The sequence below is a fragment of the Anolis sagrei genome, chromosome 3 (assembly GCF_037176765.1).
Source record: "Anolis sagrei isolate rAnoSag1 chromosome 3, rAnoSag1.mat, whole genome shotgun sequence".
Taxonomy (NCBI): Eukaryota; Metazoa; Chordata; class Lepidosauria; order Squamata; family Dactyloidae; genus Anolis; species Anolis sagrei.
The window spans coordinates 86,755,908-86,782,616 of NC_090023.1; the positions used below are offsets into that span (position 1 = coordinate 86,755,908).

The 26,709-nt window shown below is 38.6% G+C and overlaps 1 protein-coding gene across 2 annotated transcripts; it reads left to right on the forward strand.

Annotated features, from left to right (window-relative positions):
- Positions 1 to 6: 6 nt before the first annotated feature.
- On the forward strand, positions 7 to 24,679 carry APOO (apolipoprotein O). 2 transcript variants are annotated; one of them, XM_060770112.2, is made up of 9 exons: positions 7 to 146; positions 9,640 to 9,750; positions 9,959 to 10,078; positions 12,319 to 12,373; positions 15,785 to 15,880; positions 17,902 to 17,993; positions 20,637 to 20,744; positions 22,664 to 22,744; positions 24,587 to 24,679. In XM_060770112.2, exons 1-8 carry the CDS (start codon positions 78 to 80, stop codon positions 22,718 to 22,720), a joined length of 708 nt encoding a protein of 235 aa, XP_060626095.2. In that variant the 5' UTR covers positions 7 to 77; the 3' UTR covers positions 22,721 to 22,744; positions 24,587 to 24,679. The 2 variants fall into 2 exon arrangements, with proteins under 2 accessions (XP_060626095.2, XP_060626094.2); XM_060770111.2 differs by having other exon boundaries at positions 8 to 146; positions 24,582 to 24,679.
- The last annotated feature ends 2,030 nt before the right edge of the window (positions 24,680 to 26,709 follow it).

Sequence of the window (26,709 nt, forward strand, 5' to 3'; positions counted from 1 at the left end):
CCCGCGGCATGTTTCGAAGGGCGCCCGTGTGGCGCCAAACATGGGCCTTCCGGGTACCCGTACGCGGCGCTTGGTGAATGACGTCATCGTCGCTGCGCCGTCATTCACCAACGGTGCTGTCATTCACTCGCGGGGATATGTTCAAGGTGAGAAAGTTTTCCCCGACGTTGTTTTGAGGGAGAGAGCGGGAACATGCATGGGATGGCTTGCTTCCCCGCGGGGAGGTTCTGGCCTTCTTCGAAAAGAGGTCGCGGCGATGTTTGGCTCTTTTTTGTAGCGTTGTCATGGAAACAGCTTAGGAAAAAGCGTGCGAGGGAGCTCCCAGTGTCTTGGAAGCGCAGAAATAGCTCATTTGGCGCGAGGAAGAAACACTTCTAAGCCCAGAGTTGAGGAACCCTTATCAGAAGTGTTTTGGATTTCGCAATATCTTTGTGTGTATGTATATGTGTGTGTGTTTTGGAAAATAGCATTCATAACCTTTTGGAAAACACCTTTTGAATGATCCTAACCTTTTAGAAAAGCACGACCTTTCAAAGACCCTTTAGAGTAGAACCTTCTCTTGTGGTATACAACCAGATATAATTACTCAAGGTAATGGTTTCAGTTGTTAGACTGAATAACCTGTTGTCTCAGATCTGTTAGGAAATCAGAGATTTGCCAGTGCATACAAAACAGCAATACTTCAGAAGTGTTTTTCATTGCCCAAAAATATATACTCTCCCATAAATGAAATTAGATCTGCCCCCTCCCTCCTGACCTTTAGGAAGCTAGTGAAAACCTGGCTTTTGCAGAATGTTGTTTGAGACCGGCAATCGACTAATGGTACTGATCACAATATATGGAATGGACATACTGATTGAGTTGGATACGATTTTATCTTGGCGAACAGCTTCTATGTAATGTTATGTAATCTTTGTAATTTTTACATGTAATTGGTAACTTAATGTTGTGTATTATGTCTAGATTTTCAGTGTTAGCATTGAATCTTTGCTGTTAGCCGGTCTGAGTCCCTCTGCAGAGGTAGAGAAGATCGGGATATAAAAGTTTTAAATAAATAAATGAATAAAACAACTTGTTTTATGTCATGCACTCGAGAGACAAAAATGAAGTACTGGGTTGTTGTAGGTTTTTCCAGCTGTATGGTCATATTCTAACGTTTTGCCTTCATCATTAAATCATGTGAAGTCTGTTGGAAACTAGGAAAATACAACCCAAAAAACCTACAACAACCCAGTAATTCCAGCCATGAAAGCTTTCAACAATACTAAAATGATGTGGACCAGGGTCCCTAAAACTAATGTCCAGGTGCCGGATGTGGCCCTCCAAGGTCATTTACTGTCCCTCGCTCAGGATCAACCTAAGTCTGAAATGACTTGAAAGCACACAATAACAACAACAATCCTATCTCATTTGCCAAAAGTAGGCCCACGCTTGTCATTGAAATACCAATAAATTTATATTTGTTAAAATTGTTCTTCATTTTAATTATTGTGTTGTTTTAAAGTGTCTTATGCAGTACAAATAAGATATGTGCAGTGTGTATAGGAATTCATTCATGTTTTTTTCAAATTATAATCTGGCCCTCCAGCAGTTTGAGGGACTGTGACCTGGCTCTCTGTTTAAAAAGCTTGAGGACTCCTGATGTGGACTTTGATTTAAAAACATATTTGGTTTACTTACAACCTTCATGTGTTCAGCATACACAGGTACAAAACTTACCAGTCTAGTTTCAGATGTGTCCCCGGCTATGGAACTCCCTCCTGGTGAGATCAGGTTGGCCCCCTCTCTCCTGTCCTTTAGAAGAATGGTAAAACCTTGGCTGTGGGACCAAGCTTTTGGGTCAGGGCAATAAAGCGGCAATAGGAAAGATGATCAGGCCAATGATTTGACACGGATGACTAGGACGGTTATAAATGGTGTATTTTAATATTTTGATAAATATTTTTAAATATTTATTTATTGTATGTCTATCTGTGTCCCGGCATTGAATGTTTGCCGTGTATATGCTGTGCTCTGACCTAAATCCCCTTCGGGGTGAGAAGGGCGGAATAGAAATGTTTTACATAAATAAATAAATAAATAAATAAATAAATAAATAGATAGATAGATAGATAGATAGATAGATAGATATTATATATAGGTATAGGTATAGATTACATATCTTGGAGATGGGGCCCAAGTCTAAACTCAAAAGTCATTCGTCTCATCATACTGTCATATAAATCATACTCTATTACAAGTTATAGCTCATGATATGAATCTTATATACATTTCTTTTAAAATTTTGTGTATGAAACAACATGTGTGTACATTGAGCCATCAGCAATCAGAGGTGCCACCCATGTGAAGAATCTAGGAGCATTTAGGATTTCTAAACATTTGTTAGGATGAATCAGAATGTCTTGTGCATTCAGACACACATCCACATGTATATAATCATTTACACACACACACACATAGTGCAATTACTGTACATACTTTATAAATAGAAGAATAGCAAAGCAGTTCTCTGCTCGCAGGCTTACAATCTTATTCAGACATGATGCAAAAAGAAAAGGGGATGGCAGTCTAGGAGGGGATAGAGGCCAGTGAAGTGGCCTTTGGGATGAAGGATTGGGCCTTACCTCTTTCTACCGCTCATGTCTTCCCACCCACTAATTCTTTCTCTTTATATAGGAGCTGGGTTTCTGAGTAAGGGGTGTTCAACCAATAACACCTTTGTTAAGGCTATATCTGAATGTCATATGGTGACTGTATATATGCACACAGATGAATATGTCCAAACAGACACACAGACAGACTCATATAATACTGACCAACACTCATTTTGCTGCCTCAAATGTTATCCGTCTTTCTGGGTATATTTGACCTGCAACTTCAAAAAACGACACCAGTTTCCTCTTACCAGTTCTGGTTTCTGAGATACAGAACATATGCCATCAACCAATTGCCATCTGCTTGCCCATAGAAAACCATAAGAACCATATTTACGAAACTAGAACTGATGTAGTCTATTCAGTGCATTTTTCTAAATTAGCACCCCAAATAACCCTAGGAACAAGCCTAAAAACTAATACACCACACTTTTTTTTGTTTGGCTGTGATAATTATTTATAGACTACTTACTTAAGTGATCCCTCATAGTCAGAGGATGATGGTCCTCCAAGAGTGGTAACCTGAGGGTGGATCCGTAGGTGGCTGTGGAGCCCCATTCTTGACCTGCATCTTCTCCTGCAGTGAGGGCATCGGTTTCCAAGTGGGAGGCAGTCCCGGTCGGGGTTGGCTTGACACACCTTCCTCTTGGCACGTTTCTCTCTTTCGCCCTCCATTCGTGCCTCTACCAATTCTGCAGCACTGCTGGTCACAGCTGACTGCCAACTGGAGCGCTCAAGGGCTAGGGCTTCCCAGTTCTCAGTGTCTATGCCAGAGTTTTTAAAGTTGGCTTTGAGCCCATCTTTAAATCTCTTTTCCTGTTCTCCAACATTCTGTTTTCCGTTCTTGAGTTCAGAGTAGAGAAACTGCCTTGGGAGACGGTGGTTGGGCATCTGGACAATGTGGCTGGTCCAGCGGAGTTGATGGCGGAGGACCATCGCTTCAATGCTGGTGGTCTTTGCTTCTTCCAGCACGCTGACATTTGACTGCTTGTCTTCCCAGGAGAGTTGCAGGATTTTCCAGAGGCAGCGCTGATGGAATCGTTCCAGGAGCTGCATGTGATGTCTGTAGACTGTCCATGTCTCGCAGGCATATAGCAGGGTTGGGAGGACAATTATTATTATTATTATTATTATTAACTTTATTTGTACCCCGCTAGCATCTCCCGAAGGACTCGATGCGGCTTACACAGGCCGAAGCCTCGGAACACAATACAGTAGAACATAACACAACAATAAACAAAGCAAATCAAAATAATTAAGCAAAATAACAGCAACAGTGACAATACATCAAGACACTTTAAAACTGGGCCGGCCGGCGCAATGGGGTACAGGGTTAAAAGTGCTGAAATGGCAGGAGGAACGTAGGATTAAATAGTGCGGTGTGCAGTAATATTGATTGTACTAAAGTGCTTCTAGGACTTGGGATGGGGGATTCCTAATCTGAGAAGGCACATCGGAACAGCCAAGTTTTTAGGTTCCTTCTGAAAACTGCTAAAGTAGGGGCCTGTCGAAGATCTTTTGGAAGGGCATTCCAGAGTCGGGGGGCCGCCACAGAGAAGGCCCTGTCCCGTGTCCCCACCAAGCGCGCTTGCGACGTGGGTGGGATCACGAGCAGGGCCTCCCCAGATGACTGGAGCGAGCGTGTGGAGCGAGCGGAGAATAACTTTATAGCTTTATAAACAAGCACCTTGGTATCCCTAAGGATGTCCCGGTCCTCAAACACTCTCTGCTTCATTCAGAAAAATGCTGCACTTGCAGAGCTCAGGTGGTGTTGAATTTTGGTGTCAATGTTTACTTTGGTGGAGAGGTTTTTCTAATGTTACACCATTAAGCTCTATTTCTGGCATTGGGGAATGGTTGGCTGATGCCTGCTGGAACAGCACTTTGGTTTTCTCGATGTTCAATGACAGGCGGAGCTTCTCGTATGCTTCTGCAAAGGTGTTTAGAGTGGCTTGTAGATCTATAGACTATTTCAAAATGATAGGCCCAATTTCAAAGCAGTATTTTTCACGATGGCAAGTTTTACTAACTGTTTTGAACTAGAAACAAATCTAAAAAATAACTCTACAAATGGAGAATATCTTATTAGGACTTAGGTTGCGGAGTCGCCATCTTGCAAATGACAGGCTAGTGGCCATTTGTGTGCTGGGAGAGGCATATAGTGGTAATTTGAAACTCTATGCCCACCCTTTCAAGTGGTATGAGTTTCATTCAGGGGTGGTTTATGGCTGCAGAATTACAGCAATTTCAAATTAGATCCATATTTTTAAAACACCCTCTGCATAGTAATATTGTTATACATTTTTATAAGCAGAGGAATAACAAAACAGTCACTTGTACTTAATCATATAATCTAATAATTAAGATATGATAAAAAAAGGGGAAAAGGCTGGCAGCATGGAAATTGAACCCCTTCTCTCTTTTGAGACCAGAGAATTTAAGATGGAGGGTTGGCCCTTGCAAATATATACATGTGTGTGTGGTTATGGGTTGACCATGCATCGGAATATAGTATAATCTAAAAATATATCATGGTGATGCCTAAATTGGGTCATCCAAAGGATACAAAATATATTGCACAAGTTGTTGAGGATCACACTTTTCTTCATTATGTTTGGATGTCAATAGTCATTTTAGAGGAAGAAATGCTCCTAATAAAAGTGACACCTTTATATGTTTTTTCAATTTTACAATAGTAAGGAAGCTTTTGAAATCTTCAGAACTCTTCATTGCGCTTGATCAGCCTTCTCTGATGTATTAGTCTTCATATGTTTGGGACAGCAAACTTTGTCTTTCCTGAATATTGTCCAGGCTTCCAAAGTTTGATGCAATGTGAGTTCCTCAATAGGAAAAGAGTAAATGTAAGGAGAAATATATAAGAATTTCTATGTGTGAAACCAGAATTGTGTATATGGGAAACTGTTCTCACCCCCCAAGTCATTCAAAGGCCATCTTAGTATTAGCCTCAAGTGTCACTATAATGATTAGGTCACTCTTGTCATTAAGTTTCCATTGTCTTCCTTTCACAAGGACAGAAATAATAGTGTGGCTGTGATGTAACAATCAAATTTAAATAGAGCGGAATAAATAAACAATTTTGCTCCCTTTCAACAGATAATGTAGAAGCAAACACACTACTTCCTGCCTTTGAAGAAAAAATGTTTAGCCTGGGGTATTGTGTGGTTTCCAGGCTGTATGGCCATGTTCTAGCAGCATTTTTTCCTGAAGTTTCGCCTGCATCTGTGGCTGGCATCTTCAGAGGATCCAGGCCATGCAGCCTGGAAACCACACAACACCCAATGATTCCGGCTGTAAAATCTGTCTCCATTCCTGAGTACAAATGGCTGATGTTAAGTGAGAGTGTTTTTGCTTCTGATATTGAAGCAAAAATTTGCAAAATCACTTAACATCAGTCATTTATCCTTGCTTCTTTATTTATTAAAGTAATTAACTATTCTTTAGTGGCTAATAAGAGGACCTTGGTTATTTGAGTGTGTTTACAGTTTGCTACCTCTCTGCTCTCTGAATATTCTTCTGCCTTTCTACAGGGGGAGCTATAGGATCAAATTCTGTAAGTTGGATGTTTTGTATAGTAAGGTTCATGCTCAGCAATATTTGATGTAGTTCAGATTTCTAACACATTTGTGGAAAAACAAATGTGTTCTTGAAATAACTTTAGTGAAATCAACTGTACATCCATCATTATACTTTTTTTTAAAAAAAAGTAATTCTTTTGTTTCTGTTACTGGCCAGACTTTTGCCGCTGTTCAAATATGTCACTTATTTGTGGTTTTGTACATTCTGTGCCACACATAATTTTCCTGTTCCCTTAAAGAAGGTCATTCAGTGTAAAGCAGTGGTTCTCAACCTGTGGGTCCCCAGGTGTTTTGGTCTTAAACTCCGAGATATCCTAGCCAGTTTATGAGCTGTTAGGTTTTCTGGGAGTTGAAGGCCAAAACATCTGGGGACTTACAAGTTGAGAACCACTGATGTAAAGGATCACATTGTGTGGCCATAATGGAAAATGGAATGGATATACAGCCTTGAACTGAGTTGGTGCAATGGGAGACTTATTTGGGATCATAACTTTACAACCTATACATGCTTCCACAGGAGTAAGTCATTTATTTTGAAAGAAAGGATGACAAAATCAGTTAAGACTAGGAAGCAGTGTTTTTCAAGCTGCGCTTCCTTAGAAGCTTATCAGGTGTATTCATTTGCCTGTACTTTCCAGACTTAGCTGCACACTCCAAGGTGATTGACATACTAACCCCCAGCAATATAAACAAAGATAAACTACAGCACTGATCAAAAAGAAGTTGAGTAATGGTCGATGATTTTTTCTGAAATATAGTTTGGCCAACTTTTGCCTTCTACCATGTAACCAGAGATGTTTTCGAAGATGTGTCTTGGGTTTGTACAGAGCAACAGTGGGTCCCAATGTGCCTTCAAAAAAACTATAAAACATGTTACAGAATCCCATGTAATATAAAGATTGATTTAATGCAGACCACGTTTTATACGACAAAAAATTGAAAAGACTTGGTCCTGCCTGCCACTTCCACATATAACAACATAATGTGAAAAAGTGGAAAATATTGATGTAGTCAAACTCATCTTGTGAATCAAGGTCTAACTATACTGGTATTTCTCTGTGAGCTGCTGTATTCCACCATATTCTAGTCAAGAGTGTTACATACAATGGTTATATATTTGCTTCCTGAGTTCTTATTATTTATAAGCTGGTATTTCAAGCAAAGCTTGTTTGAATGGAATATTTCACAGACAATTTCTAAATAGCCTAACAGTAGGGTGTTATGTATCCTTACCATTTCTTTGTGAACAGAAAGTGGTCAAACAGCATTTTTGCAAGCTGTTTGCAGAAATAAGGTCCGCCCCCCTCCCTTCAGTTCTGCTTCATGATTATTGCCTGTAGAGAAGAGTACATAGTTCTGAATTTCTCAGTTAGTTGTTCTTGAAAACTGTAAGGATATAAAAACTGCCTTTCAGATAGTTGTTTTTCTTGTGCTGAGACAGCATTAGGAGAAGTGAGACAACAACGCATTAAGGAAACACAGTCTAGTAGAGAGTAATAAACTTCTGCTTAAGTGAAGACAGTGCTGTCTGAGCACTTTTTAATATAATGTTAAGCTGACGGTTAACAGTCTTGGCTTCTATTAAGTTCTTGAGTTCCTTTAGTATAGTGGCTGCTTATATATATGATATGATTTGGTTTTGAATATCCTTTTTGGATTGAATAGATCATTTATTTATTATTTTGCAAATTTCTATGGTGTCAGAATATGACATCAAAAATAGTAAATTAATAAATAATACATTAAATACCATGTAAAGGGCAAATTGGCCTGAAGACGAAACCAGAAGATATTTGGACCTAAGCCCAGTATATTGTCAGGTTAGATTGCAAAAAGAATCATACTTTAACTAAGAAGAAAGAAAGCCTCATTGGATGACCGAGGAGACTCTTCAAGCAGTTAAGAACAGATGGGAAACTAAAATAAAAGGTAGCAGATAAAGAGTTAGCATACTGAAAGCAACCGTCCAATGAATTGTGAATAATTACAAAAATAACTAATAATCAATATAAAGAAATAAAAAAGACTACAAAAAAGAGAACAAGAGATGTCTGTTAAGGCCATAAATGCTTTCCTTTACAGATCAGACCAATTTATCCGACGGCCTACCCATTGATTGATAACTGGCAAATAGAGGGAGAAAATGTGGAGGCCGTGACAGACTTTGTATTTCTAGGTGCAAAGATTACTGCAGACACAGACTGCAGCCAGGAAATCAGAAGACGCTTACTTCTTGGGAGGAGAACAATGTCCAATCTTGATAAAATAGTGAAGAGTAGAGACATCACACTGGCAATGAAGATCTGCATAGTAAAAGCAATGGTATTCCCCGTAGTAACCTACAGATAAGAGAGCTGGATCTTAAGGAAGGCTGAGCAAAGGAAGATAGATGCTTTTGAACTGTGGTGTTGGCGGAAAGTTCTGAGAGTGCCTTGGACCATGAGAAGATCCAACCAGTCCATACTTCAGGAAATAAAGCTCGACTGCAGATTGGAGGGAAGGATAGAAGAGGCAAAGATGAAGTACTTTGGCCACATCATGAGAAGAAAGGAAAGCTTAGAGAAGACAATGGTGCTGGGGAAAATGGAAGGAAAAAGGAAGAGGGGCTGGCCAAGGGCAAGATGGATGGATGGGGTTCTTGAAGTGACTGGCTTGACTCTGAAAAAGCTGGGGGAGGTGATGGCTGACAGGGAGCTCTGGCGTGGGATGGTCCATGATGTCACGAAGAGTTGGAAGTGACTGAACGAATGAACAACAACGCTCACTCATAGCAACTAGGTAGTGAAATGCTCTTATAACTAGCACAATTTTGCTACTAAGCTCTTGTGCATATTTGATTATGTGACTCTCAAGAGCACGTTGTCTTTAACATCACTGAAAATAAGAGGCTCAAGTGCAAGTTTTGCCTGTGATGTGTTTTGCTTTGTTATAAACCTTTACCTTGCTTTCCCCCAATATTTTGTGGAACAAATTCTTTAGGTTTTCAAAAAGAGCCTTAGAATGGCACATCTTTGTTTTGTTGGTATAATTAAGCCACCCTGACCATTTGAGAGTATGGTGGGGGAGTAATTTCTATTGCAGTTAGAACAACATAGTGAATGTGCTTCAAAATTATGTTTAAATCTTTCCTTTGAAAACATGATTGTATGGTTCTCTGTTTCTTTTTCAGGAATGCCTTTTGTTCTGTTTTTTTATTCCTATGAAGGAATGTATTTTCACTAAAATAGATTTTTGCACAATAGGGTCTTTTATATTAAAAAAAACTATACAAGTATCTAATGGACTGTGGCTCTCATTTTGTATGCATATTTGATATATATGGTGTATATATATTTGTGTTACATATTTCATTTAACCATATGAAATGCATATACTCTCATTATATTTAGGTAAAGCAGTTGGTGGCTGCTCCTGTTAGCTTAAGCTTCCTTACTTTCCAAGTATATGCTGCTGCTCCAGAAAAAGAGGCTTCCAAAAAGAGCTTACTGAGAGTTGATGAGGTAAGACTTCTGTATGATTAATAGTCTTAGAATGTCATTTCCCCAGTTTCTGTGTGTAGATTCCTAATATAGAAGTTTCTGTTACCTGATTTTGCTCATACAAAGCGTTTTTCAGTGAACAGTGCTGTACAGTGCCTTTTTTTAAACTTTAGATTAATTTCCCAAGCTCTTAGTTTTCCTACAAAGTAAATAATTCTGCTTTTTACAGCTTTCACTCTATACCAGTCCAGCACCAAAATCAAAGTATGTAGAAGATCCGCAAACACAGTTGGAGGAAGGTATCTCTCATGTGCGACATTCCTTGGAGCCATATACAGGCTGGTTTCAGGTATAGTAGTTTATAATCTTTAGAGGAGTCTGAGCAACTGAAGAATTTGTATCAGCTTATAATTTTTATTTTGGAAAATATTAGCGGGTGAAGCTAGCTTCCCTGCATACTAATTGAGCTCATTTCAGTATTGTCTTTGTCTGATTCTTCCATTTTCTGAAAATATAGGTGACTGACCAAGCAAACTGCCCAACAAAGTTTTTTTTTTTTTTTTACCGATACTGAAAATTAGCATCCTAATTAGATATTGTTCAGATATTCACAAATTAATTTTTGGTTGAAAACATTATTTGTGGGAAGCAGTTTTATTCATGGACTTTTATTTTTGTAAGCTGAGAGGTTCTGACAAAGGGATTTTTCTATTTAGAATTTTGAATGCTGTGGAAATACAGAGAGAGAGAGAGAGAGATCCAAGCAAGTTGCAGTCCAAATAGGTGAATGGCAATGCATCTCCCATGTTGCCACTAAAGCATCCAGAAAGAATTTGTTAAGTGGCACTTTTCTGTTGGCTAAAAAGCGTAAAGATCTGACTGATGCACATGTCTGGCCATTTTTCCTTGCGTAATAATCAAGGTGTTTGAACCGAACAACTATTGTGTTAATGGGCAGTTACTTAGTGACATTTAAACAAAGTTCCATTTACACTAAGTTATCACATTTCTTTTTTGGTGGCTTCCTGAAATGTGAAACTTGGATATCAAACTTATAAAATTTAAAATATTGATGTCTGCATATAGAATCACGAGGTGTGAGTCAGTTGACCTTTATCACTGACTTTACGATCTGTCCCTTTTGCACACATTCTTTGCTTATTTTCCCCTTTCCATTTTACTGTCACCGAGTCACTTTGGCCCATTTGGAACACATATGGAAAAAAACCAGGTTCACAAGAGTTCTGCAGGTTCTCTCCCAAGCATCTCCACTTGCTCAGTGCTAGAAAAAGGCTTCCTTTCACTATCACTAGACAAGAAAGGGTAGTCGCTTTGTTCAAGAAGAGGAAAGGTGCAGAGCAATCACCTTCTATCTCTCTCTTTATGGAGAAAGACACTTTACTTTAATGCTATCAAGAGCAGAGGGAGCCTTTGGAGAAGGAGCTGACATATGGGCTCTGGAACATGACCTCACGTGACATCATACAGAATAGTTTCTGATGCTGGCTTAGAAAAAGGTAAGGGAAAAAAAGAGTGAAGGAAACATCCAACCATGTTTAGTAGGGTAACTTAGAAGAGGTTTCCATTAGGCAGCAAGTCATCTTTTCTTCCACACGAATAAAGCAAAAATAACACGTGCCTCTTTAAAAAAGCATGCACTTCTTCCAAACCAGTGAAGCAAAGATAATGTAACCCTCTTTAAAAATCAAGTACTTGTATTCTTGTTTCATTTCTTGTAGCATGCCTAACCCAGCATATCATTGATCTTACAGTTCCTGATATGTTTATGATTGCATTGATATATAGTGCTTTCTTCCTTACTTCTTTTGGACTTTTTCCAGTATTGCAAGGCTATTCTGTCAGTCGCCCTGCTGCAAAAGTGGAGGAGAGGGCATATGCCACTCTTGAACTGCACACTTGAGCTGTGTCTACTGGTACTTTCCTCTTGTGTCTGGATAGAAGCCTAGGTCAGACATAGAGAAAATTGTTCAGTTTCTGTAAAAGGCTGTAAAATTAATATACATCAATTTTATTAGTTCTTATTGTTTTGTATGTTTTGTACTAACTAGACAAATATGTCAGTGTTCAGATTGTTTTCATAAGCTGTCTGTTTTATAGTTGCAGAATATCAAGCAGTTGTCTTGAACTAGAATTAATTATTCAAAAGAAGAACAGCAAACCAGGTCAAGGAAGAAGGAAAAAAACCATGTAAATTACAGAGATATATTTCAGTTAATGAAGAAAATATATTCCTGACCACTATTTTTTATTCTTACATTTGGTACCAGAGATAGAAATAACATGGAAAGAATAGGTATGGCAGGAAATGGGATCTTACTTCCAATGTAGTGTTTCTGCAAAACAGCAGGGACATTTAGAAAATCTACCTGATGGGACTTACTAGATTCCTTTCCATGTGCTATTGACATTTTATTGGAAGGCTGGAGCCAATGCATAGTTAGTAGTTCTGCAGATTAATTATGCATGAATTTAATTTCTGCAAAATTTCTATATAAACAGCTTGGTAACACATGTAAAGTGCTTACAACGCAGCAATAGCTGTTTCACTGTTTCCTCCTTTCTCATTAGGATTTTTGTGGCAAAGCCAAACCCAAAGTAGAGAAAGCGGCTGAATATGGTAGAGGTACGTTCTGTTCATAGTTGTGTAACTAAATTGGAATTGGCAACTCCCTAAGAATCATGTTTTGTCTGTTTTACAATGACATTGAATGTTCTGATTTTTGTTTGCAATCATTGTTTTACCATTATGACTGTAATCATATGTCCTCCTTCAAACAACAGGGGTAGTTAACAAAAATGTTACTGCATAAAAGGGTCATGTGGGTACCATTTAATGTAATTTAATGTAATTGGACTGTCAAACAATTGGATTCTGCCCAGGCATTCAAATCAAAATGAGGATGCTTTATATCATCAAGCAGAGGGCAGTTTAAGAAAGCTATATCTTGAACAGAAGTATGCCACCCATTTAATGGCACAGGGACAAGGAGTTAATGGATTAAAAAATATTCTCAACACCCAAAACATAGTTTAATTCTGTCCATAAATATGACAAGCTGTTTCTTCTTTTATCATTTTAATAGAATATTATAGGAAAATACTTTTATTGGTATATTATATTATACCAATATTATACATTATACACTCATATTATACATTTACTTTTTTAAAATCCTGTAGCACCATTGAGATTATTTTGGAAAAAATAATTTGTTGGCACAACCTGGGGTTCACAACCAGATAAAGTGAAGACATCTGCCCCTGCGCTTCCTACTCTGCTGCTGAGTATGCATGCCCAGTGTGGAACACATCTCACCACGCTAAGACAGTGGATGTGGCTCTTAATGAGACATACCGCATTATCATGAGGTGTCTGAGCCCTATACCACTGGAGAAATTACACTGTTTAGCCAGTATTGCACCATCTGACATCTGCCAGGAAGTAGCAACCAATAGAGAAAGGAGCAATGCAGTAACATCTCCGGGCCATCATGTGTTTGGATATCAGCCATCACGCCAACGACTTAAGAAATAGTTTTCTAAGATCTACAGAGACACTTGCTGAAACACCTCAGCAAGCGAGAGTCCAAAAATGGCAGGTTAAAACCCAGAACCTCAGTCAATGGCTGATACCAAATTAGGACCTCCCTCCTGGGCACACCGAAAATTGGGTGACTTGGAAGGTGCTGAACAGACTGTGCTCTGGCACCACAAGATGCAGAGCCAACCTTAAGAAATGGGGCTACAAAGTGGAATCCACGACATGCAAGTATGGAGATGAGCAAACCACAAACCACCTACTACAATGCAACCTGAGCCCTGCCACATGCACAATGGAGGACCTTCTTATAGCAACATAAAAGGCACTCCAAGTGGCCAGCTACTGGTCAAAGGACATTTAATAGAATGCCAAGTTTGCAAACTTTGTGCTTTTTATTTTAATGCAGTACAACTGTTTGGTTTGCTCCTGACACGATAAATAAATACATAATATTTGATGCATTGCTGTCCATTTCATCAGATATATCTGATATAGTCTAGAGCAGTTTCTCAAACTGTGTTCCTCCAGATGTTTTGGACTTCAGCTCCCACAAACCCTAACAGCTGGTGGTAAACTGGCTGGGATTTCTGGGAGCTGAAGTCAAAAACACCTGGAGGAGCCCAGTTTGAGAAACATTGGTCTAGAGAGAGATAAGGTGCCTATTACATGGCATATTTATTTCAAGTATGCATTGGGCTTTATTGAAACATATTGGATTTAAAACAAATTAAACCTATTAGATCCAAGATAGAAATATGGTAATAGTGATAAGAGATAGGCTGAAAAGGAGAAGAGATAGGCACCTTATTATTGGATATAACTTAGTATATATCAATGATGAATTACTGTATATACAGAGATATATATACTTTTCTAGAAGTTGGTCTTGTGTATAGGTTGAGGGCATGTTTTGGGACCAAAATTATGGATTTTAATGTGACCCATGGATAAGTCGAGTGTCATTCTGTGGAGAAGGGAAAGCACCAACGCTGCCTCAGGGGAACAGCTGCCCCTAGCTACCATGGACATTTCTCTGCACAAATACTCAAAAAAGGCCTGGGAACTGCACCACATTTGAGAAAGTAGAAGAGATTGGTGCTTCTTTTAGGTTCTTGTAGCATAGCTAAGCTCATAGCTTTCACTACTCTACTCAGAGAAGGGCATAGCTCCCTTTTTAAATAACAGTTAAGATACAATAGTCACATTGACATGTGGACTAAAACATAATTATTCAAGCAGTAGGAATAGTGACTTATCCTTTGTGAGGATGATGGAAGAGTTGATGTAACATCATGATTAGAAGGTTATACATTCCAAGCACCTGTTAGATACCAAAAACCTTTGATAATAGTAAATCATATACAGTACTTTCTGGAGCCCCTGGTGACACAGTGGGTTAAATTGCTGAGCTGCTAAATGGTGCTCCATGCAGTCATGCTGGACACATGACTTTGGAAGTGTCTATGGATAATGCCGGCTCTTCGGCTTAGAAGTCGTGTCCCCCAAAGTCGGACACGACTGGACTTCATGTCAGGGGAAAACCTTTACATACTTCGACCGTACTTGGGTCAGAAGCATTCCATAGAATGGCACTGGAGGATCTAGAGAGGCCCACAAACACTTCCCGGATGGGGAATATCTTTTAGAACACGGGTAAGTAAAATCACATACCTATATTGAATCTGTGGATAAGGGAGTCATACTGTACTAATGCGTGGAGATTCAGGTTCAAATCCCTATTTGATTAAGGAGCTAATGGATGATTGTGGATTAATAACCACCACTCACATTCCCCCCCCCCCCCCCTCCCATAGATGGATTGTGAGGATAACATAGGGATGAGAATTACTTATGCTGAGTTAAACTCTTTGGAGGAAAATTGTATTTATTTATATATTTGCAGCATTTATATTCCGCCCTTCTCACCCCGCAGGGGACTCAGGGCGGATTACAGTGTACACATATATGGCAAACATTCAATGCCAATTTTGACATACAACATATACAGACATACACAGAGGCTATTTAACTTTTTCTGGCCGCCAGGGGAGCTGTCGCTTTCATCATCCATCTGCGACACTGATGAAGTACTTCCGCATTCCCTGCATGCTTTTTTGCTGGAGTGCTTTGCTGGAGTCTTTTTTATGGCCTCATAAATTAGTTAATTTAGCCTCCCCACACTTTAAGGTGGGACCTAATTTTCCTACTTGACAGATGCAACTGTCTTTCGGGTTGCAAAGGTCAACAACAGGCTACACAGTTGGTTGGAAACCCACTCCAACCCGGGCTGGCTTTGAACTCATGACCTTTTGGTCAGAGTGATCTTAATGCAGCTGACACTCAGCCAGCTGTGTCACAATCCCGGTGCATTTGGACATATGTAGATATACCAGTGTTCTGCAGTAAGAAAGAGAAATACAAATAATACTTTTCATTGATGTTATGGTAGATATCTCCTTCATGTAATATCCTGTGGCCTACATTTTATTTTAGAAGGCTGTGAACTCCTCAAAAACCCACCTCCAGGATTTTACCCAAGGCTTGGTGTCATCGGTTTTGCTGGTGTTATTGGGTTGTTCCTGGCTAGAGGTATGTGATCATTTATACAGTCTGTCTTTAAAATTGGGTCTGAATGTACTCCTTCAGTGTGGTCATGACAGAGATGAAAATTCTTGGGAATGACCTGTTCCTGAAGGTCTGATTATCACATAATGCAAAGACCACATTAATAATCTTGTTCTGTTTCTCCCTGGAAAATGCTAAATAAAATAGTGCTAGACGCTCTTAAATTCTTAGTCTAATTTCTACATTTAATAAGCAACAAGTGTATGAGTCCGTATTATTTTTCCTCTAATGAAGAACACATTTTTTGACTCATGGCATACTTATGTTTCACTTTGAAATATTATCTATCTATACAGATAATAAAAGTGAAAAATGTGTATGTGTGTATGTAGCAGAGGTGTCCACTTACACAGACAGCCTCCCACCTCCACAAACAGGCTATAGTTTCAAGTGCTGAGAAGCCTCCAAAGGCACTTTCTCAACTGACATTGCAGGTTACAGCAAGCACCATGAAGAAGTAGCCCAAACACTGCCAATGTACTCCCCAAACACTACGTCCCACCACCCAAGGAATGCTTTCATTCGGAGACAATTTCATCCTAGATTTGACATGTTTCCTCCAGCCAGGGTTCCTTGTGTGGAATTTGCATGACCCTGCCAACTGAATCTCTCTTAACCCTTTTCTATGGCACACAGCAAACAGAGAGGAATTCATCAACTGAACAGACTGGAGGGGTTTGGGGAACTGACTCCACATGATGGAAGTTGTCGTTCACCTTGCATCAAGTCAGCACTGTGACCCCTACTGACAATGGACCTTGACAACATTTGGCACATAGAATCCTTATGACCAAAGAAAAATACTGGAGAGATTTGGGGAAAATTCACCTTGATTTATAGTCGTTGTAGGTACTGGGATTTATAGTTCACCTGCAATAAAAGAGCACTCTGGACCCCAGCAACGATGGCCCTGGACCTCACTTGGCACACAGAACCACCATGACCAACTGGAGGGGTTTGTGGGGAACTGACCTTTCTTTCACTTACATCCAGAGGCACTGTGTACACCACCAATGACAGATTAGGACCAAACTTGGTACACAGAAGTCCCATGACCAAATGAACCTACTGGAGGGATTTGAGGGGACTGACATGCCTTGGAGGGAGCTGTAGTTTATCCTGGAGCCAGAGATCATGCTAAACCCCACCAATGATACATCTAGAGAAAACTTGCTCAACATGACAAACTTTTAACAACTACTGATGGAGTTTCAGGGAATTAATCTGGCATGATGTGAGTTGTAGATTACCCACAACCTTATGCATTTTGTAAAATAAAAAAACCCAACTTTTTCAAATAACATAAACAGTGCCAGGTATCCAAGCTAGTAGCTTGATAATTTAAAGAAGAATTTGGTGTCGTGTAGGTAGGATCTGTTCTAGGTTGAGAAGCCAGGCTGGAGTGCCCTTGCATTCAGAATACTATTGTTCTTTGTCACCTTCTCTTTTTATCTGATTGAATCCCATTGTTAAGCCATTTTCATCCATCTAGTTTCAAAATAATTTCTATCATGAATGACTGTGTAAATGTGCATAGGTTACTCTGATCAAATCATTTGTTCTTTGTGTTGTCAAAGGCTTTCATGGCTGGAATCACTGGGTTGCTGTGAGTTTTCTGGGCTGTGTGGCCATGTTCCAGAAGCATTTTCTCCAGGCTTTGAAGTTGTAAGGCTATTAAATGCTAATCAATTGCAAAATTCACACTTGCCTCAAGCAGACAAGAGTTCTTTCTCTCACCCTGGACATTCCACAGATATATAAACCTTACTTGCCTAGTTTCCAACAGACCTCTCAACCTCTGAGGATGCCTGCCATAGCTGTGAGCAAAATGTCAGGAGAGAATGCTTCTGGAACATGGCCATACAGCCCGAAAATCTCACAGCAACCCATTTGTTCTTTAACACCTGGGTCACCCTACTTAGTACATTAGGTTTAAAATGTTGTCTGCAGAAACTTTGTAAAATAATTTATTTTCTGTGATATAGGTTCCAAAGTCAAGAGGTTTGTGTATCCAGTAAGCTTCATAGGAATTTGTGCCTCTCTCTACTATCCACAACAAGCCATTGCTATTGGAAAGGTTAGTAACTATGAGTTGGTAACTCTATTTCTATATTTTTGGTACAACAAAGCAGAGGCTCTTGTCTGCTTTTCTTGCAGCTTGTTTTTGCAAATAGTTTGATACCACAGTCTAGAGTTTCAGAATGCCACAGTATAGGGAAACCTACTTTTTCTGCTAATATGTCAAGGAGGCAGACTTTTAAGTTTTTGCAAATGAGTGAATCTGTTTGAATTATCTATAAAGCTTACATGATGAAAAGCCAACATGAGATGTTTTCTCATACTAGTTTTCTCATACATGTTGGACTTTTAAAAAAGTCCGGCATGTGTATTGTGTTTATTTGCATAGTTAGGCAGTTGCTTTCTGATCTTCTGTTCAAGATAGAGCACTGTTTTGCTGCTGTGCTTGCTTGTTTGTCCAGTGGAACTGCATTTATTTTCCTTACCACAAATAATGTTGAAGAACCAGTTGCACTAGATCACCCGACCCAGCAAATTGGTTTTTTTTAAACTTTCCTGTCTGAAAGCTTGATTGCATAATCTGTAATAGTGTCATTTAAAAAATCAGTATTTGTTTTTATTCAAAATTTCATGATTTTTTAAACTTGTGGAATACTTCTCAAAAACACTTGATATAGCATACTTTTTAAATGTCTGTAAAATTGTATATTTGCTTTGCAAACCAGGAAAGCAGTTGCAACCCTCCCATCATGTGTTTATGGCTTAAATATGTTAACTGAGTATCCTTTATTATAGCACAATACATTCAAAGTCGTTAATTGCTGAACTGTAAAACAAATTGTTGCCTTGAGGGCGTATTAAAAGCAAATGAAATGCAAAGACATTACGTACAGAGGAACCACATAGTGTTTACAGGTTGATGTCTGATAGTGTAGTTAATGATTTATTGGACTTGCTGCATATTGGTTTTTGCTGAGGCTTTGAGCTGCTCTTTTAGATTTAACTGTATCTTTCCACTCTCCTTATGGAAAACTATTTTTTAATTGCTAAAGCCATGCTATGCTCTATCCTGTTGGGGCATGCAAGAAATCAGTTAGAGTGTGTGTGTCAACTGTAAAATAAGATGCATGAAGCTGATTGGTCGGGCTACACCCGGGGAGAGGCTGAGCCATGGACTTTTGGATACTGTTACATAGCTCAGGCTTGAGCTATGCACGTGCTTGCAGAGAGACAGTTTGGAGTGTGCTCTTGCTTCATGAGTTGCTGAAGGAGTTTATCTACATGAACAAAGACAATTTTAAATCTCTCCTAAAAGTACATTATGTGAGTTGATGCGACTGATCACATGATTGTAAATATGTTGTTCTGAATTACGAAGAGTAAACCACTTCTTTATTGATCAACTGCATAGCATATTTTTCTTTCTCTGGCAAAACAATGTGTGGACTGGTCAAACATGAATTTCATTCCACCACATACTTGACTATCTTTTAGTGGTATGTTTTTATTTATACACAGGTATAAGGCTATGATATATTGTTTTAGTGTCTTGGTACCAAATATAAGTTATGGAAGTCCAAGGTTTCCTCCATTATGCCCATCCTCAGCAACCACCGGAGATCCTGAGAAACCGTCTCTGATGGGCCTAGAGTTCTTCCTGAACCTTGTGAGATGAAGATGGGGATTGCTGACGGAGATGGGTGACTCTCCTCCATTCATTTCCTGTCGTTCTCTTGGGATCAGGGTCAACATCAGTAAAATCACATGTCTCTAAAATGTGCTTTGTAGGAGTAGTAAAAATGAACACCATCATACATTGCAGAAAGGATAACAAGAAAGAAGAAGGATGTGTGACCAAATAAATGGTGAAGGGGAAAGAGGGGAGAATTTATAGTGGCAGAGCCTTGGAAATATTTAAAAGCACTGTCTGGAGTTGGTGATGCTGGAATTATGCTTGATAATAAACTGAGATAGAAGTACCTCTGACAGTGACAGACCCTTAGGATGGCTTGTGTGGCAAGACTTGACTTTGCTGCAGTATTCCTCTTATCCAGCTCTTATTAGTTTTGTGACATTTTGAATAGTTAAAAGTGCTATTTGAATTATCATTGAACAACATGTTTTAGAGCATGCTTTGTTTGCTTTGGAAGAGGCTTTGTTTTTATTCTACCAGGTCTTATTTCTTCATGTTCTGTTGCTTTCACTGCTATTGACGCATGTAAATATTTGATAAAGTAGTACTGGCTAAGTTGAAGATGTTGTTGATTATTTCTGTTGTGGTTCCTGTTAGATGTTAAACTGAGATATGTTTTTGACCCATTTCTGCCCTTGCATATATAATTACATATCAAACTGTTATTCTTAGCATTTTTTTCTATCAGATGGAAATAAAAATTCCACATATAGGTTGTCTTTTGTGCCAAAGCAACCAATCTTTAGGGGAAATGTTTTGAAAGCAGTGCAGCTATACACATATCTTATTAGTATAATGTTTAACTGTCTAATACAGAGTTTTCCCTTTTAATTGTTTGGAAGGATCAGTTTTGTTGGAGTTCCTTGGTGCTAAATGCTGCAAGTGACTCAGCTAGCAACCCTAATACAACTTGTCAGTTGAAAGCTTATAAAGCCTGAAATAAAGTTAAAAACCCAGAAACCTGACTGTATAATTGACTGATTGTATTGCATCTCTGGCTTTTACAAGGTAACTGGTTCTCGACTGTATGACTGGAGTTTGCAGGCATATATAAATATAGAATCTCTCTGGAAAGATACTCCAAAAAAGAAGAAATCTGCAAAAGCAAGTGGCAAGGTATGGCATCTAAGCTTTGTCCTATATATATGTCTTTGCATTGTTGTTTTGATTTAGAATGTCCCTCATTGTTTCTTTTAACTAAAACGAGATGCAGTATGATATGCCAACTGAACTCTTTGTATAGTATGTTGATCATTAAAATTGCTTTTAAATTGCTTTTAAACTTTGTTAGATTTTAGCTATTCTTGTAAGCCGCTCCGAGCCCCAGGGGAGTGGCGGCATATAAGTTTAAATAATAAAATAAATAAATAAATAAATAAATAAATAAATAAATAAATTATTGTTAATGTTCATTATGGTGGTTTTTTATAGCTATACAAACACCAACTGGCTTGAACTGGTTTTTCCCTGGTGGGCAATATGTTTTTAAATTGTAGAGTAGGTTAATGGTTTGTTAAGGTTTTCCCAGGATGGACTACTCAGACAGGGGGGTGATTCCTATTTTTGATAACAGTTAAGGTACAGTTCTCCATTGATTTACATGGGCTACAATCCCAGCACTCCTGGGATTGAGCATGATTGATTCTGTCATGCAGAGATCACAATGTTCAAGTCTGAGGTTATTGTGAGTCACTGTTCAGGTGTTGCTCCCAATGAGGTTGGCAATCGGATTGGTTAAGCCAGTGGTTCTCAACCTGTAGGTCCCCAGATGTTTTGGCCTTCAACTACCAGAAATCCTAACAGCTGGTAAACTGTCTAGGATTTCTGGGAGTTGTAGGCTAAAACACCTGGGAACCCACAGGTTGGGAACAACTGGGTTAAACAGTCTTTCAAATAGTGAACATGTAGACCTTAAATGAAAAGCACCTAAGGAACAATAAGAATCAATCCTAAATGCGAATAGAATCCTAAGGCGCTTGTAAATTGTATAGACCTTCAGTATTTACAATTGTCAATTTGACAGTTTGTGCCCTCAGACATGCAATCTAAAAAGACACAACATACATTGAAAAGGGGATGGTATTTAGGGGAGGAAGGGTGTTGGATTTAATAAATACTGCTTGTTTGTCTCTCTCTCTCTCTCTCTCTGAGGCCAGTGCTGTGGCATTTGGGATGGAGAAAGAGCTTTCATCTGTTTCTGGACTTAGGCAATGGATTTATGCCTGCCTGTCTGATATTTATTTATTTACTGTCTCTACCCTGAAGGGGACTCAGAGCAGCTTCCAGTTTGGCAATAATTCAATGCTGCAATACAACATAAAAGCATATAAATACATAACACATTAAACAATTAAAATAATAAACAACCATATAAACACATTTACATAACTGTTAAAATCATAGCACCTAATCCTGTAATCATAGTGAATTTGTCTATATTAACTCATTTATATTAATTATATATTAATTATTATTGGTTTACTTGTTTTTTGCCAATATAGAGGGGATATAAATGTTGCAATAAACAACAAAAATAAACTATTTTTCCTAACTACAGTCATAAAAGTTGGAAGAGACTACCAGGGCCATTCAGTCTAATCCCATGCCACAGAGGAATACAATAGCAGAGCACTCCCAATAGATGTCCATCCGACCTCTGTTTAAAATTCCCCAGAAAAGGAAACTCCATCACATTTCCATTTTTCACTGGTGAACAACTTTTACCATCAGGAATTTCTCCCTAATATTTCGGTGAAACCTGTTTTCTGTTGTGTAACTTGGCCTAAGTAATTCTCTCTTATTCTCTGTAGGTATCTTGTTCAGTCAAAAATTACCTCACTGAATAACTCAAAAGAGATCTCTTTCATTCAAAAACTAGGCTAAGAAATTAGAGTCAGTTTCTTTCCAGTGTCAAAATGATTTTCAGAACATTCAAAATATTATTCTGTATATGCAAAGATCTTGGGATAATTTCTGTGCTGGTTAAGTTATCTGACTTTTGTATCCATCTAATGTCAGTCTGTGTTATCTTTAAGGTTGATGCAGAGAGTAACAAAATGGCGAAAGTACAAGAAGAAAAAGCAATCAAATAAAATAATCTATTTCTTATTTAAAAGGTAAGCTTTCCTAAGGCTTTTGTCATGAAAATTACTAATCTTGTTTAAGTCAACAAAGTGATTGTGACAAAACCAAGAGGTAGTGAACAAAAACAGTCTATTCATTGGGGATTCTGGAACAGTGCCTGAATTGTTCTCAGAATATAACATTCACGTTACAGTAAGAACTGCTGAATTTTGACCACACCTAGTGAAATAGTTAAAGTAGTTTAATATGTGAATAAAGACAAACAACTAATATTCCCAATGAAGAGTACTATAGCTCAGTGAAGGAGTGTTTTCTTATGGGTTTTCTATGTTTATTTGACACAATAGCAGAAGGTGTCCTGTCTCATTGCCAAAATAACGTAATGGGGTTTTATGTACTATGAGTCAGGGTTTTGAGAGTTAGGGGCATCCTTTACTGCTCCACAAAAAGAGGAAAATGTTTTTTCTGACCCTGAAATAGCCGAATGTTTAACCTGGCTATAATGCAATTTCTCATATTCTTCTTTGTAGAATAATTCAAAAATAATTACGTTAACGTAAATAAATGGATATTATTCAATAAAAACAGAATTGTTCTCCTCCTTGTTTCTCTTTTATTTATTTTTAATTCTGAGAATTTTGGATATACAGTTACTCAAATAAAGCAGAACACATTTTGTACTGCCACTTTAAAAATCGTTGCCGCTGTTTTATTACACTTTTTATCTCTCCTGACCATTCCAAAGGTATAGTGATGTGTATCATATATTAACTACAGTGATAAAATACTTTAAAAGGCTTAGAACTCAGCAAGAGCTTATCTTTTAGAACAGGAGTACAAAATATACATCCTTCTGGTGGTTTATTTCTAAAGCACCAGTTCTAAAATTCTGCCTAACTTCATAAACTAGGCATAAACATTTCAGTCTCTGTGTTGAATTTCTCTGCCACTGCTCTTGTCCTAGTTTTTATCTCCTGCTCAAAGGATGGTCTCCTGACGTGGAGGGTTTTTTCCATGTCAGAAACAACTTGAGAAACTGCAAGTTGCTTCTGATGTGAGAGAATTGGCCATCTGCAAGGATGTTGCCCAGGGGACACCCCGATGTTTTACCAGCCTGTGGGAGGTTTCTCTTATGTCTCCACATGGAAAAGCTGGAGCTGACAGACAGGAGCTCACCCTTTCTCACAGATTTGAACTGCTGACCTTCAGGTCAGCAGTTCAGCCAGCACAAGAGTTTAACCCATTGCACCACTGCAGCTTCATGATGTGGAGGTATATGATAGATACGATTTCCCTGAAAAGATGATAGCTTGGGAATCATCCTTTGAGTTTATCTGTTTAGGATCCTGTTTAGGAGTCAAGATATCTTTCTAGATTTAAGAAAGAGTGTCCTACATTAGCCAGATGTACCGTTGCATTGTTAGTTTGTAATGAAGGAAGTTGCAACATTTCCTTTTTAGTTAATTCCAGTAGTATCTATACAGTTATCTGTGTACTAATGTCCAGCTCTACCAAACCCTTGGGTTCATCTGCAACGATATTTCATGTTGCTTACGCATAAAGATTTTTTTCTGGTTCTTTTGAACCATGATACTGTTTCCCTTAGTTTCATATGAACACTGCAGTATCAAGCAACCCTTAGCCCTGGGTTTAACCAAGAGAGATTGATGGAAGAACATATACACCGGAAGCTGTGGTTTACTCAGATTTGTTCACTTGATTAACTTCTTTAAAACTCACAGTTGAGTCATACTGAAATTTTAGCTTCCACTTTGCCAGGCTCACCAGCTACCCTGCCAAGTGGTCTTGAATTTATTGTATTTTACTGTGAATTAGTAAAGAAAACCTAATTTGTATTTTCCTTTTTAGTACAGATGAATAGAGAGCTTACAGAAGATCAACAATTTCCTAGAAAATTGCAGCATCTATCATGGCAGTAAGTCCAGTTTGCCTGTGTCTTGGCTCAGAAAGAGGGGAGCTCACAGTCCATCTGAAAAGCACCCTGCCTGAATGTGAAAGGACGTAGCCTTGCCTTTGCCAGTTACGCTCTCGAAAATGGGAGTTCGCTGATGTGACTCAGAACCTGCTTCAGGACCTGTGCCTATACACTGTAATCCTGACCCCAGTTTACAAGGAACTATGTTCCATTGAACTTAATGGGACTTAATTCTAAGTAAATGCTTGGGGTGGCTGCAAATTGACTCTTGAAACTCCCCAGTCTCTTGTTACTATTTATAAGGCTTAAATAAAATGAAGATTTAACAGTATTGTCTTTGCCGCCCCTTTTTTTCAAATTTAGTTGTTTAGACATCATTCTTATATTGTATAATCTACTGTAGGGAAAACAAATTAACATTCTTGGTGAGAACAAAGCTTATTTGTGTTGTGGTGGGAGACAAAGAGCTAAACATATCAGCATTGAAATTGTGTCCAGCAGTAAGTTTGCAAATTTGACAACGGGACCATAAATATAATGACCTAGTCTTTTGTTTGAGTTTTCCCCACCCCATCAAACTCTTCTGGATGTCAAAAATCAGTGGGGAAGTGTATAATGGGGCATCTGTGAGCTTCTCTCTATAGATTGATGGGAACCAAACTGTTTGTTTTTTTTGTAAGGGAATTTTCTTTGCCTGAATGCACAACTCAGTAAGGGTCATGCTGATCCTGTGGGAACTGACTATAGCATAGCTAATGATTTATTCTTGGCCAGCTAGAAGGGAGGACCATAGAACAGCAGAATGCAAACGTCTTGTGTAACATAAATGATTTTATTGCTTAACAGCCATTTTTCATTCATTATTTCCAAAATGAACATAGCCTGGCAGAGAGATAAAAATACTGATGAAACTAAGCAGTTTTGTGAATTTTAGGCCATCAAAATGATAACTTTTTTTCATTGTCTTTTATAGGTTTGTACTGCCATATGTTGTGCACTATTTTGTGTGATTATTTGTGGGGTCCATCAGTTTAGGAAGTGCTTAGGTCAGGAAAATGCTATATAATAGTAATTCTGTCTTATTAATAAGAACAATTGCATGCCAGCTGTGTATATACAGAGAGGGGGAAACAGTGCAATGGATCTTAGTTCTAGCAGATTACTCAGTAATATAATGATGTCCCCAGGTTTTGATTTAACAAAGACCCTGCTATTCTCACTCCCCCCCCCCCCCCCCGCCCCCAACAAAATGGATCACTGGCTCTTCTGTCTCTATGCAGACCATTTCAATGTTAACATTTACTTCATTTTTTTATTTTCTTTCCATCATAAATATTTACAATTAAGTGCCATCTTATTAACTTAATTTTAGATTTTGGCTACAATTCTAAGGATTGGGCTTATAAAAATTTATAATAACCTGCAATTGTGTAGAACATGTTTTATAATAGCTAAAAACCAATTGCCAAGAAGGTGAGCCATTTTCGCATTAATTAAATAATTTCCTTAAGAGCTTTGGCTCAAAAGAGTGTTGCTGTATCGAATCAAGGGCCTGTCTAGTTCAGCAATCTCCTTTAAGTACTTGCCAGCGAGATGCATCCAGGATCATAAACTGGGCATGAAGGCACCATCTTGTTTGTCCTCAGTCTGGTATATGGCCTCTAGGAAATGTATTCAGTTAGATTTTGCAGCTGATTGGCTATTTTTTCAACTTTGTACTGCTAACTGACCCTTAAAGTACAGTCAGACTTTCACATTCGCTGGGGTTAGGGTACCCGAGAACACCTCTAGCAACCCTGCGTGCTACAGGGTTCCATCTGATTCTGTTCAACATCTTTATTAATGACTTAGATCAGGGGTCCTCAAACTAAGGCCCGGGAGTCAGATGCGGCCCTCCAAGGTCATTTACCCGGCCCTCAATCAGAGTCAACCTAAGTCTGTAATGACTCAAAAGCACACAACAATAATCCTATCTCATCTGCCAAAAGCAGGCCCACACTTCCCATTGAAATACTAATAAATTTATATTTGTTAAAATTATTCTTTATTTTAATTATTGTA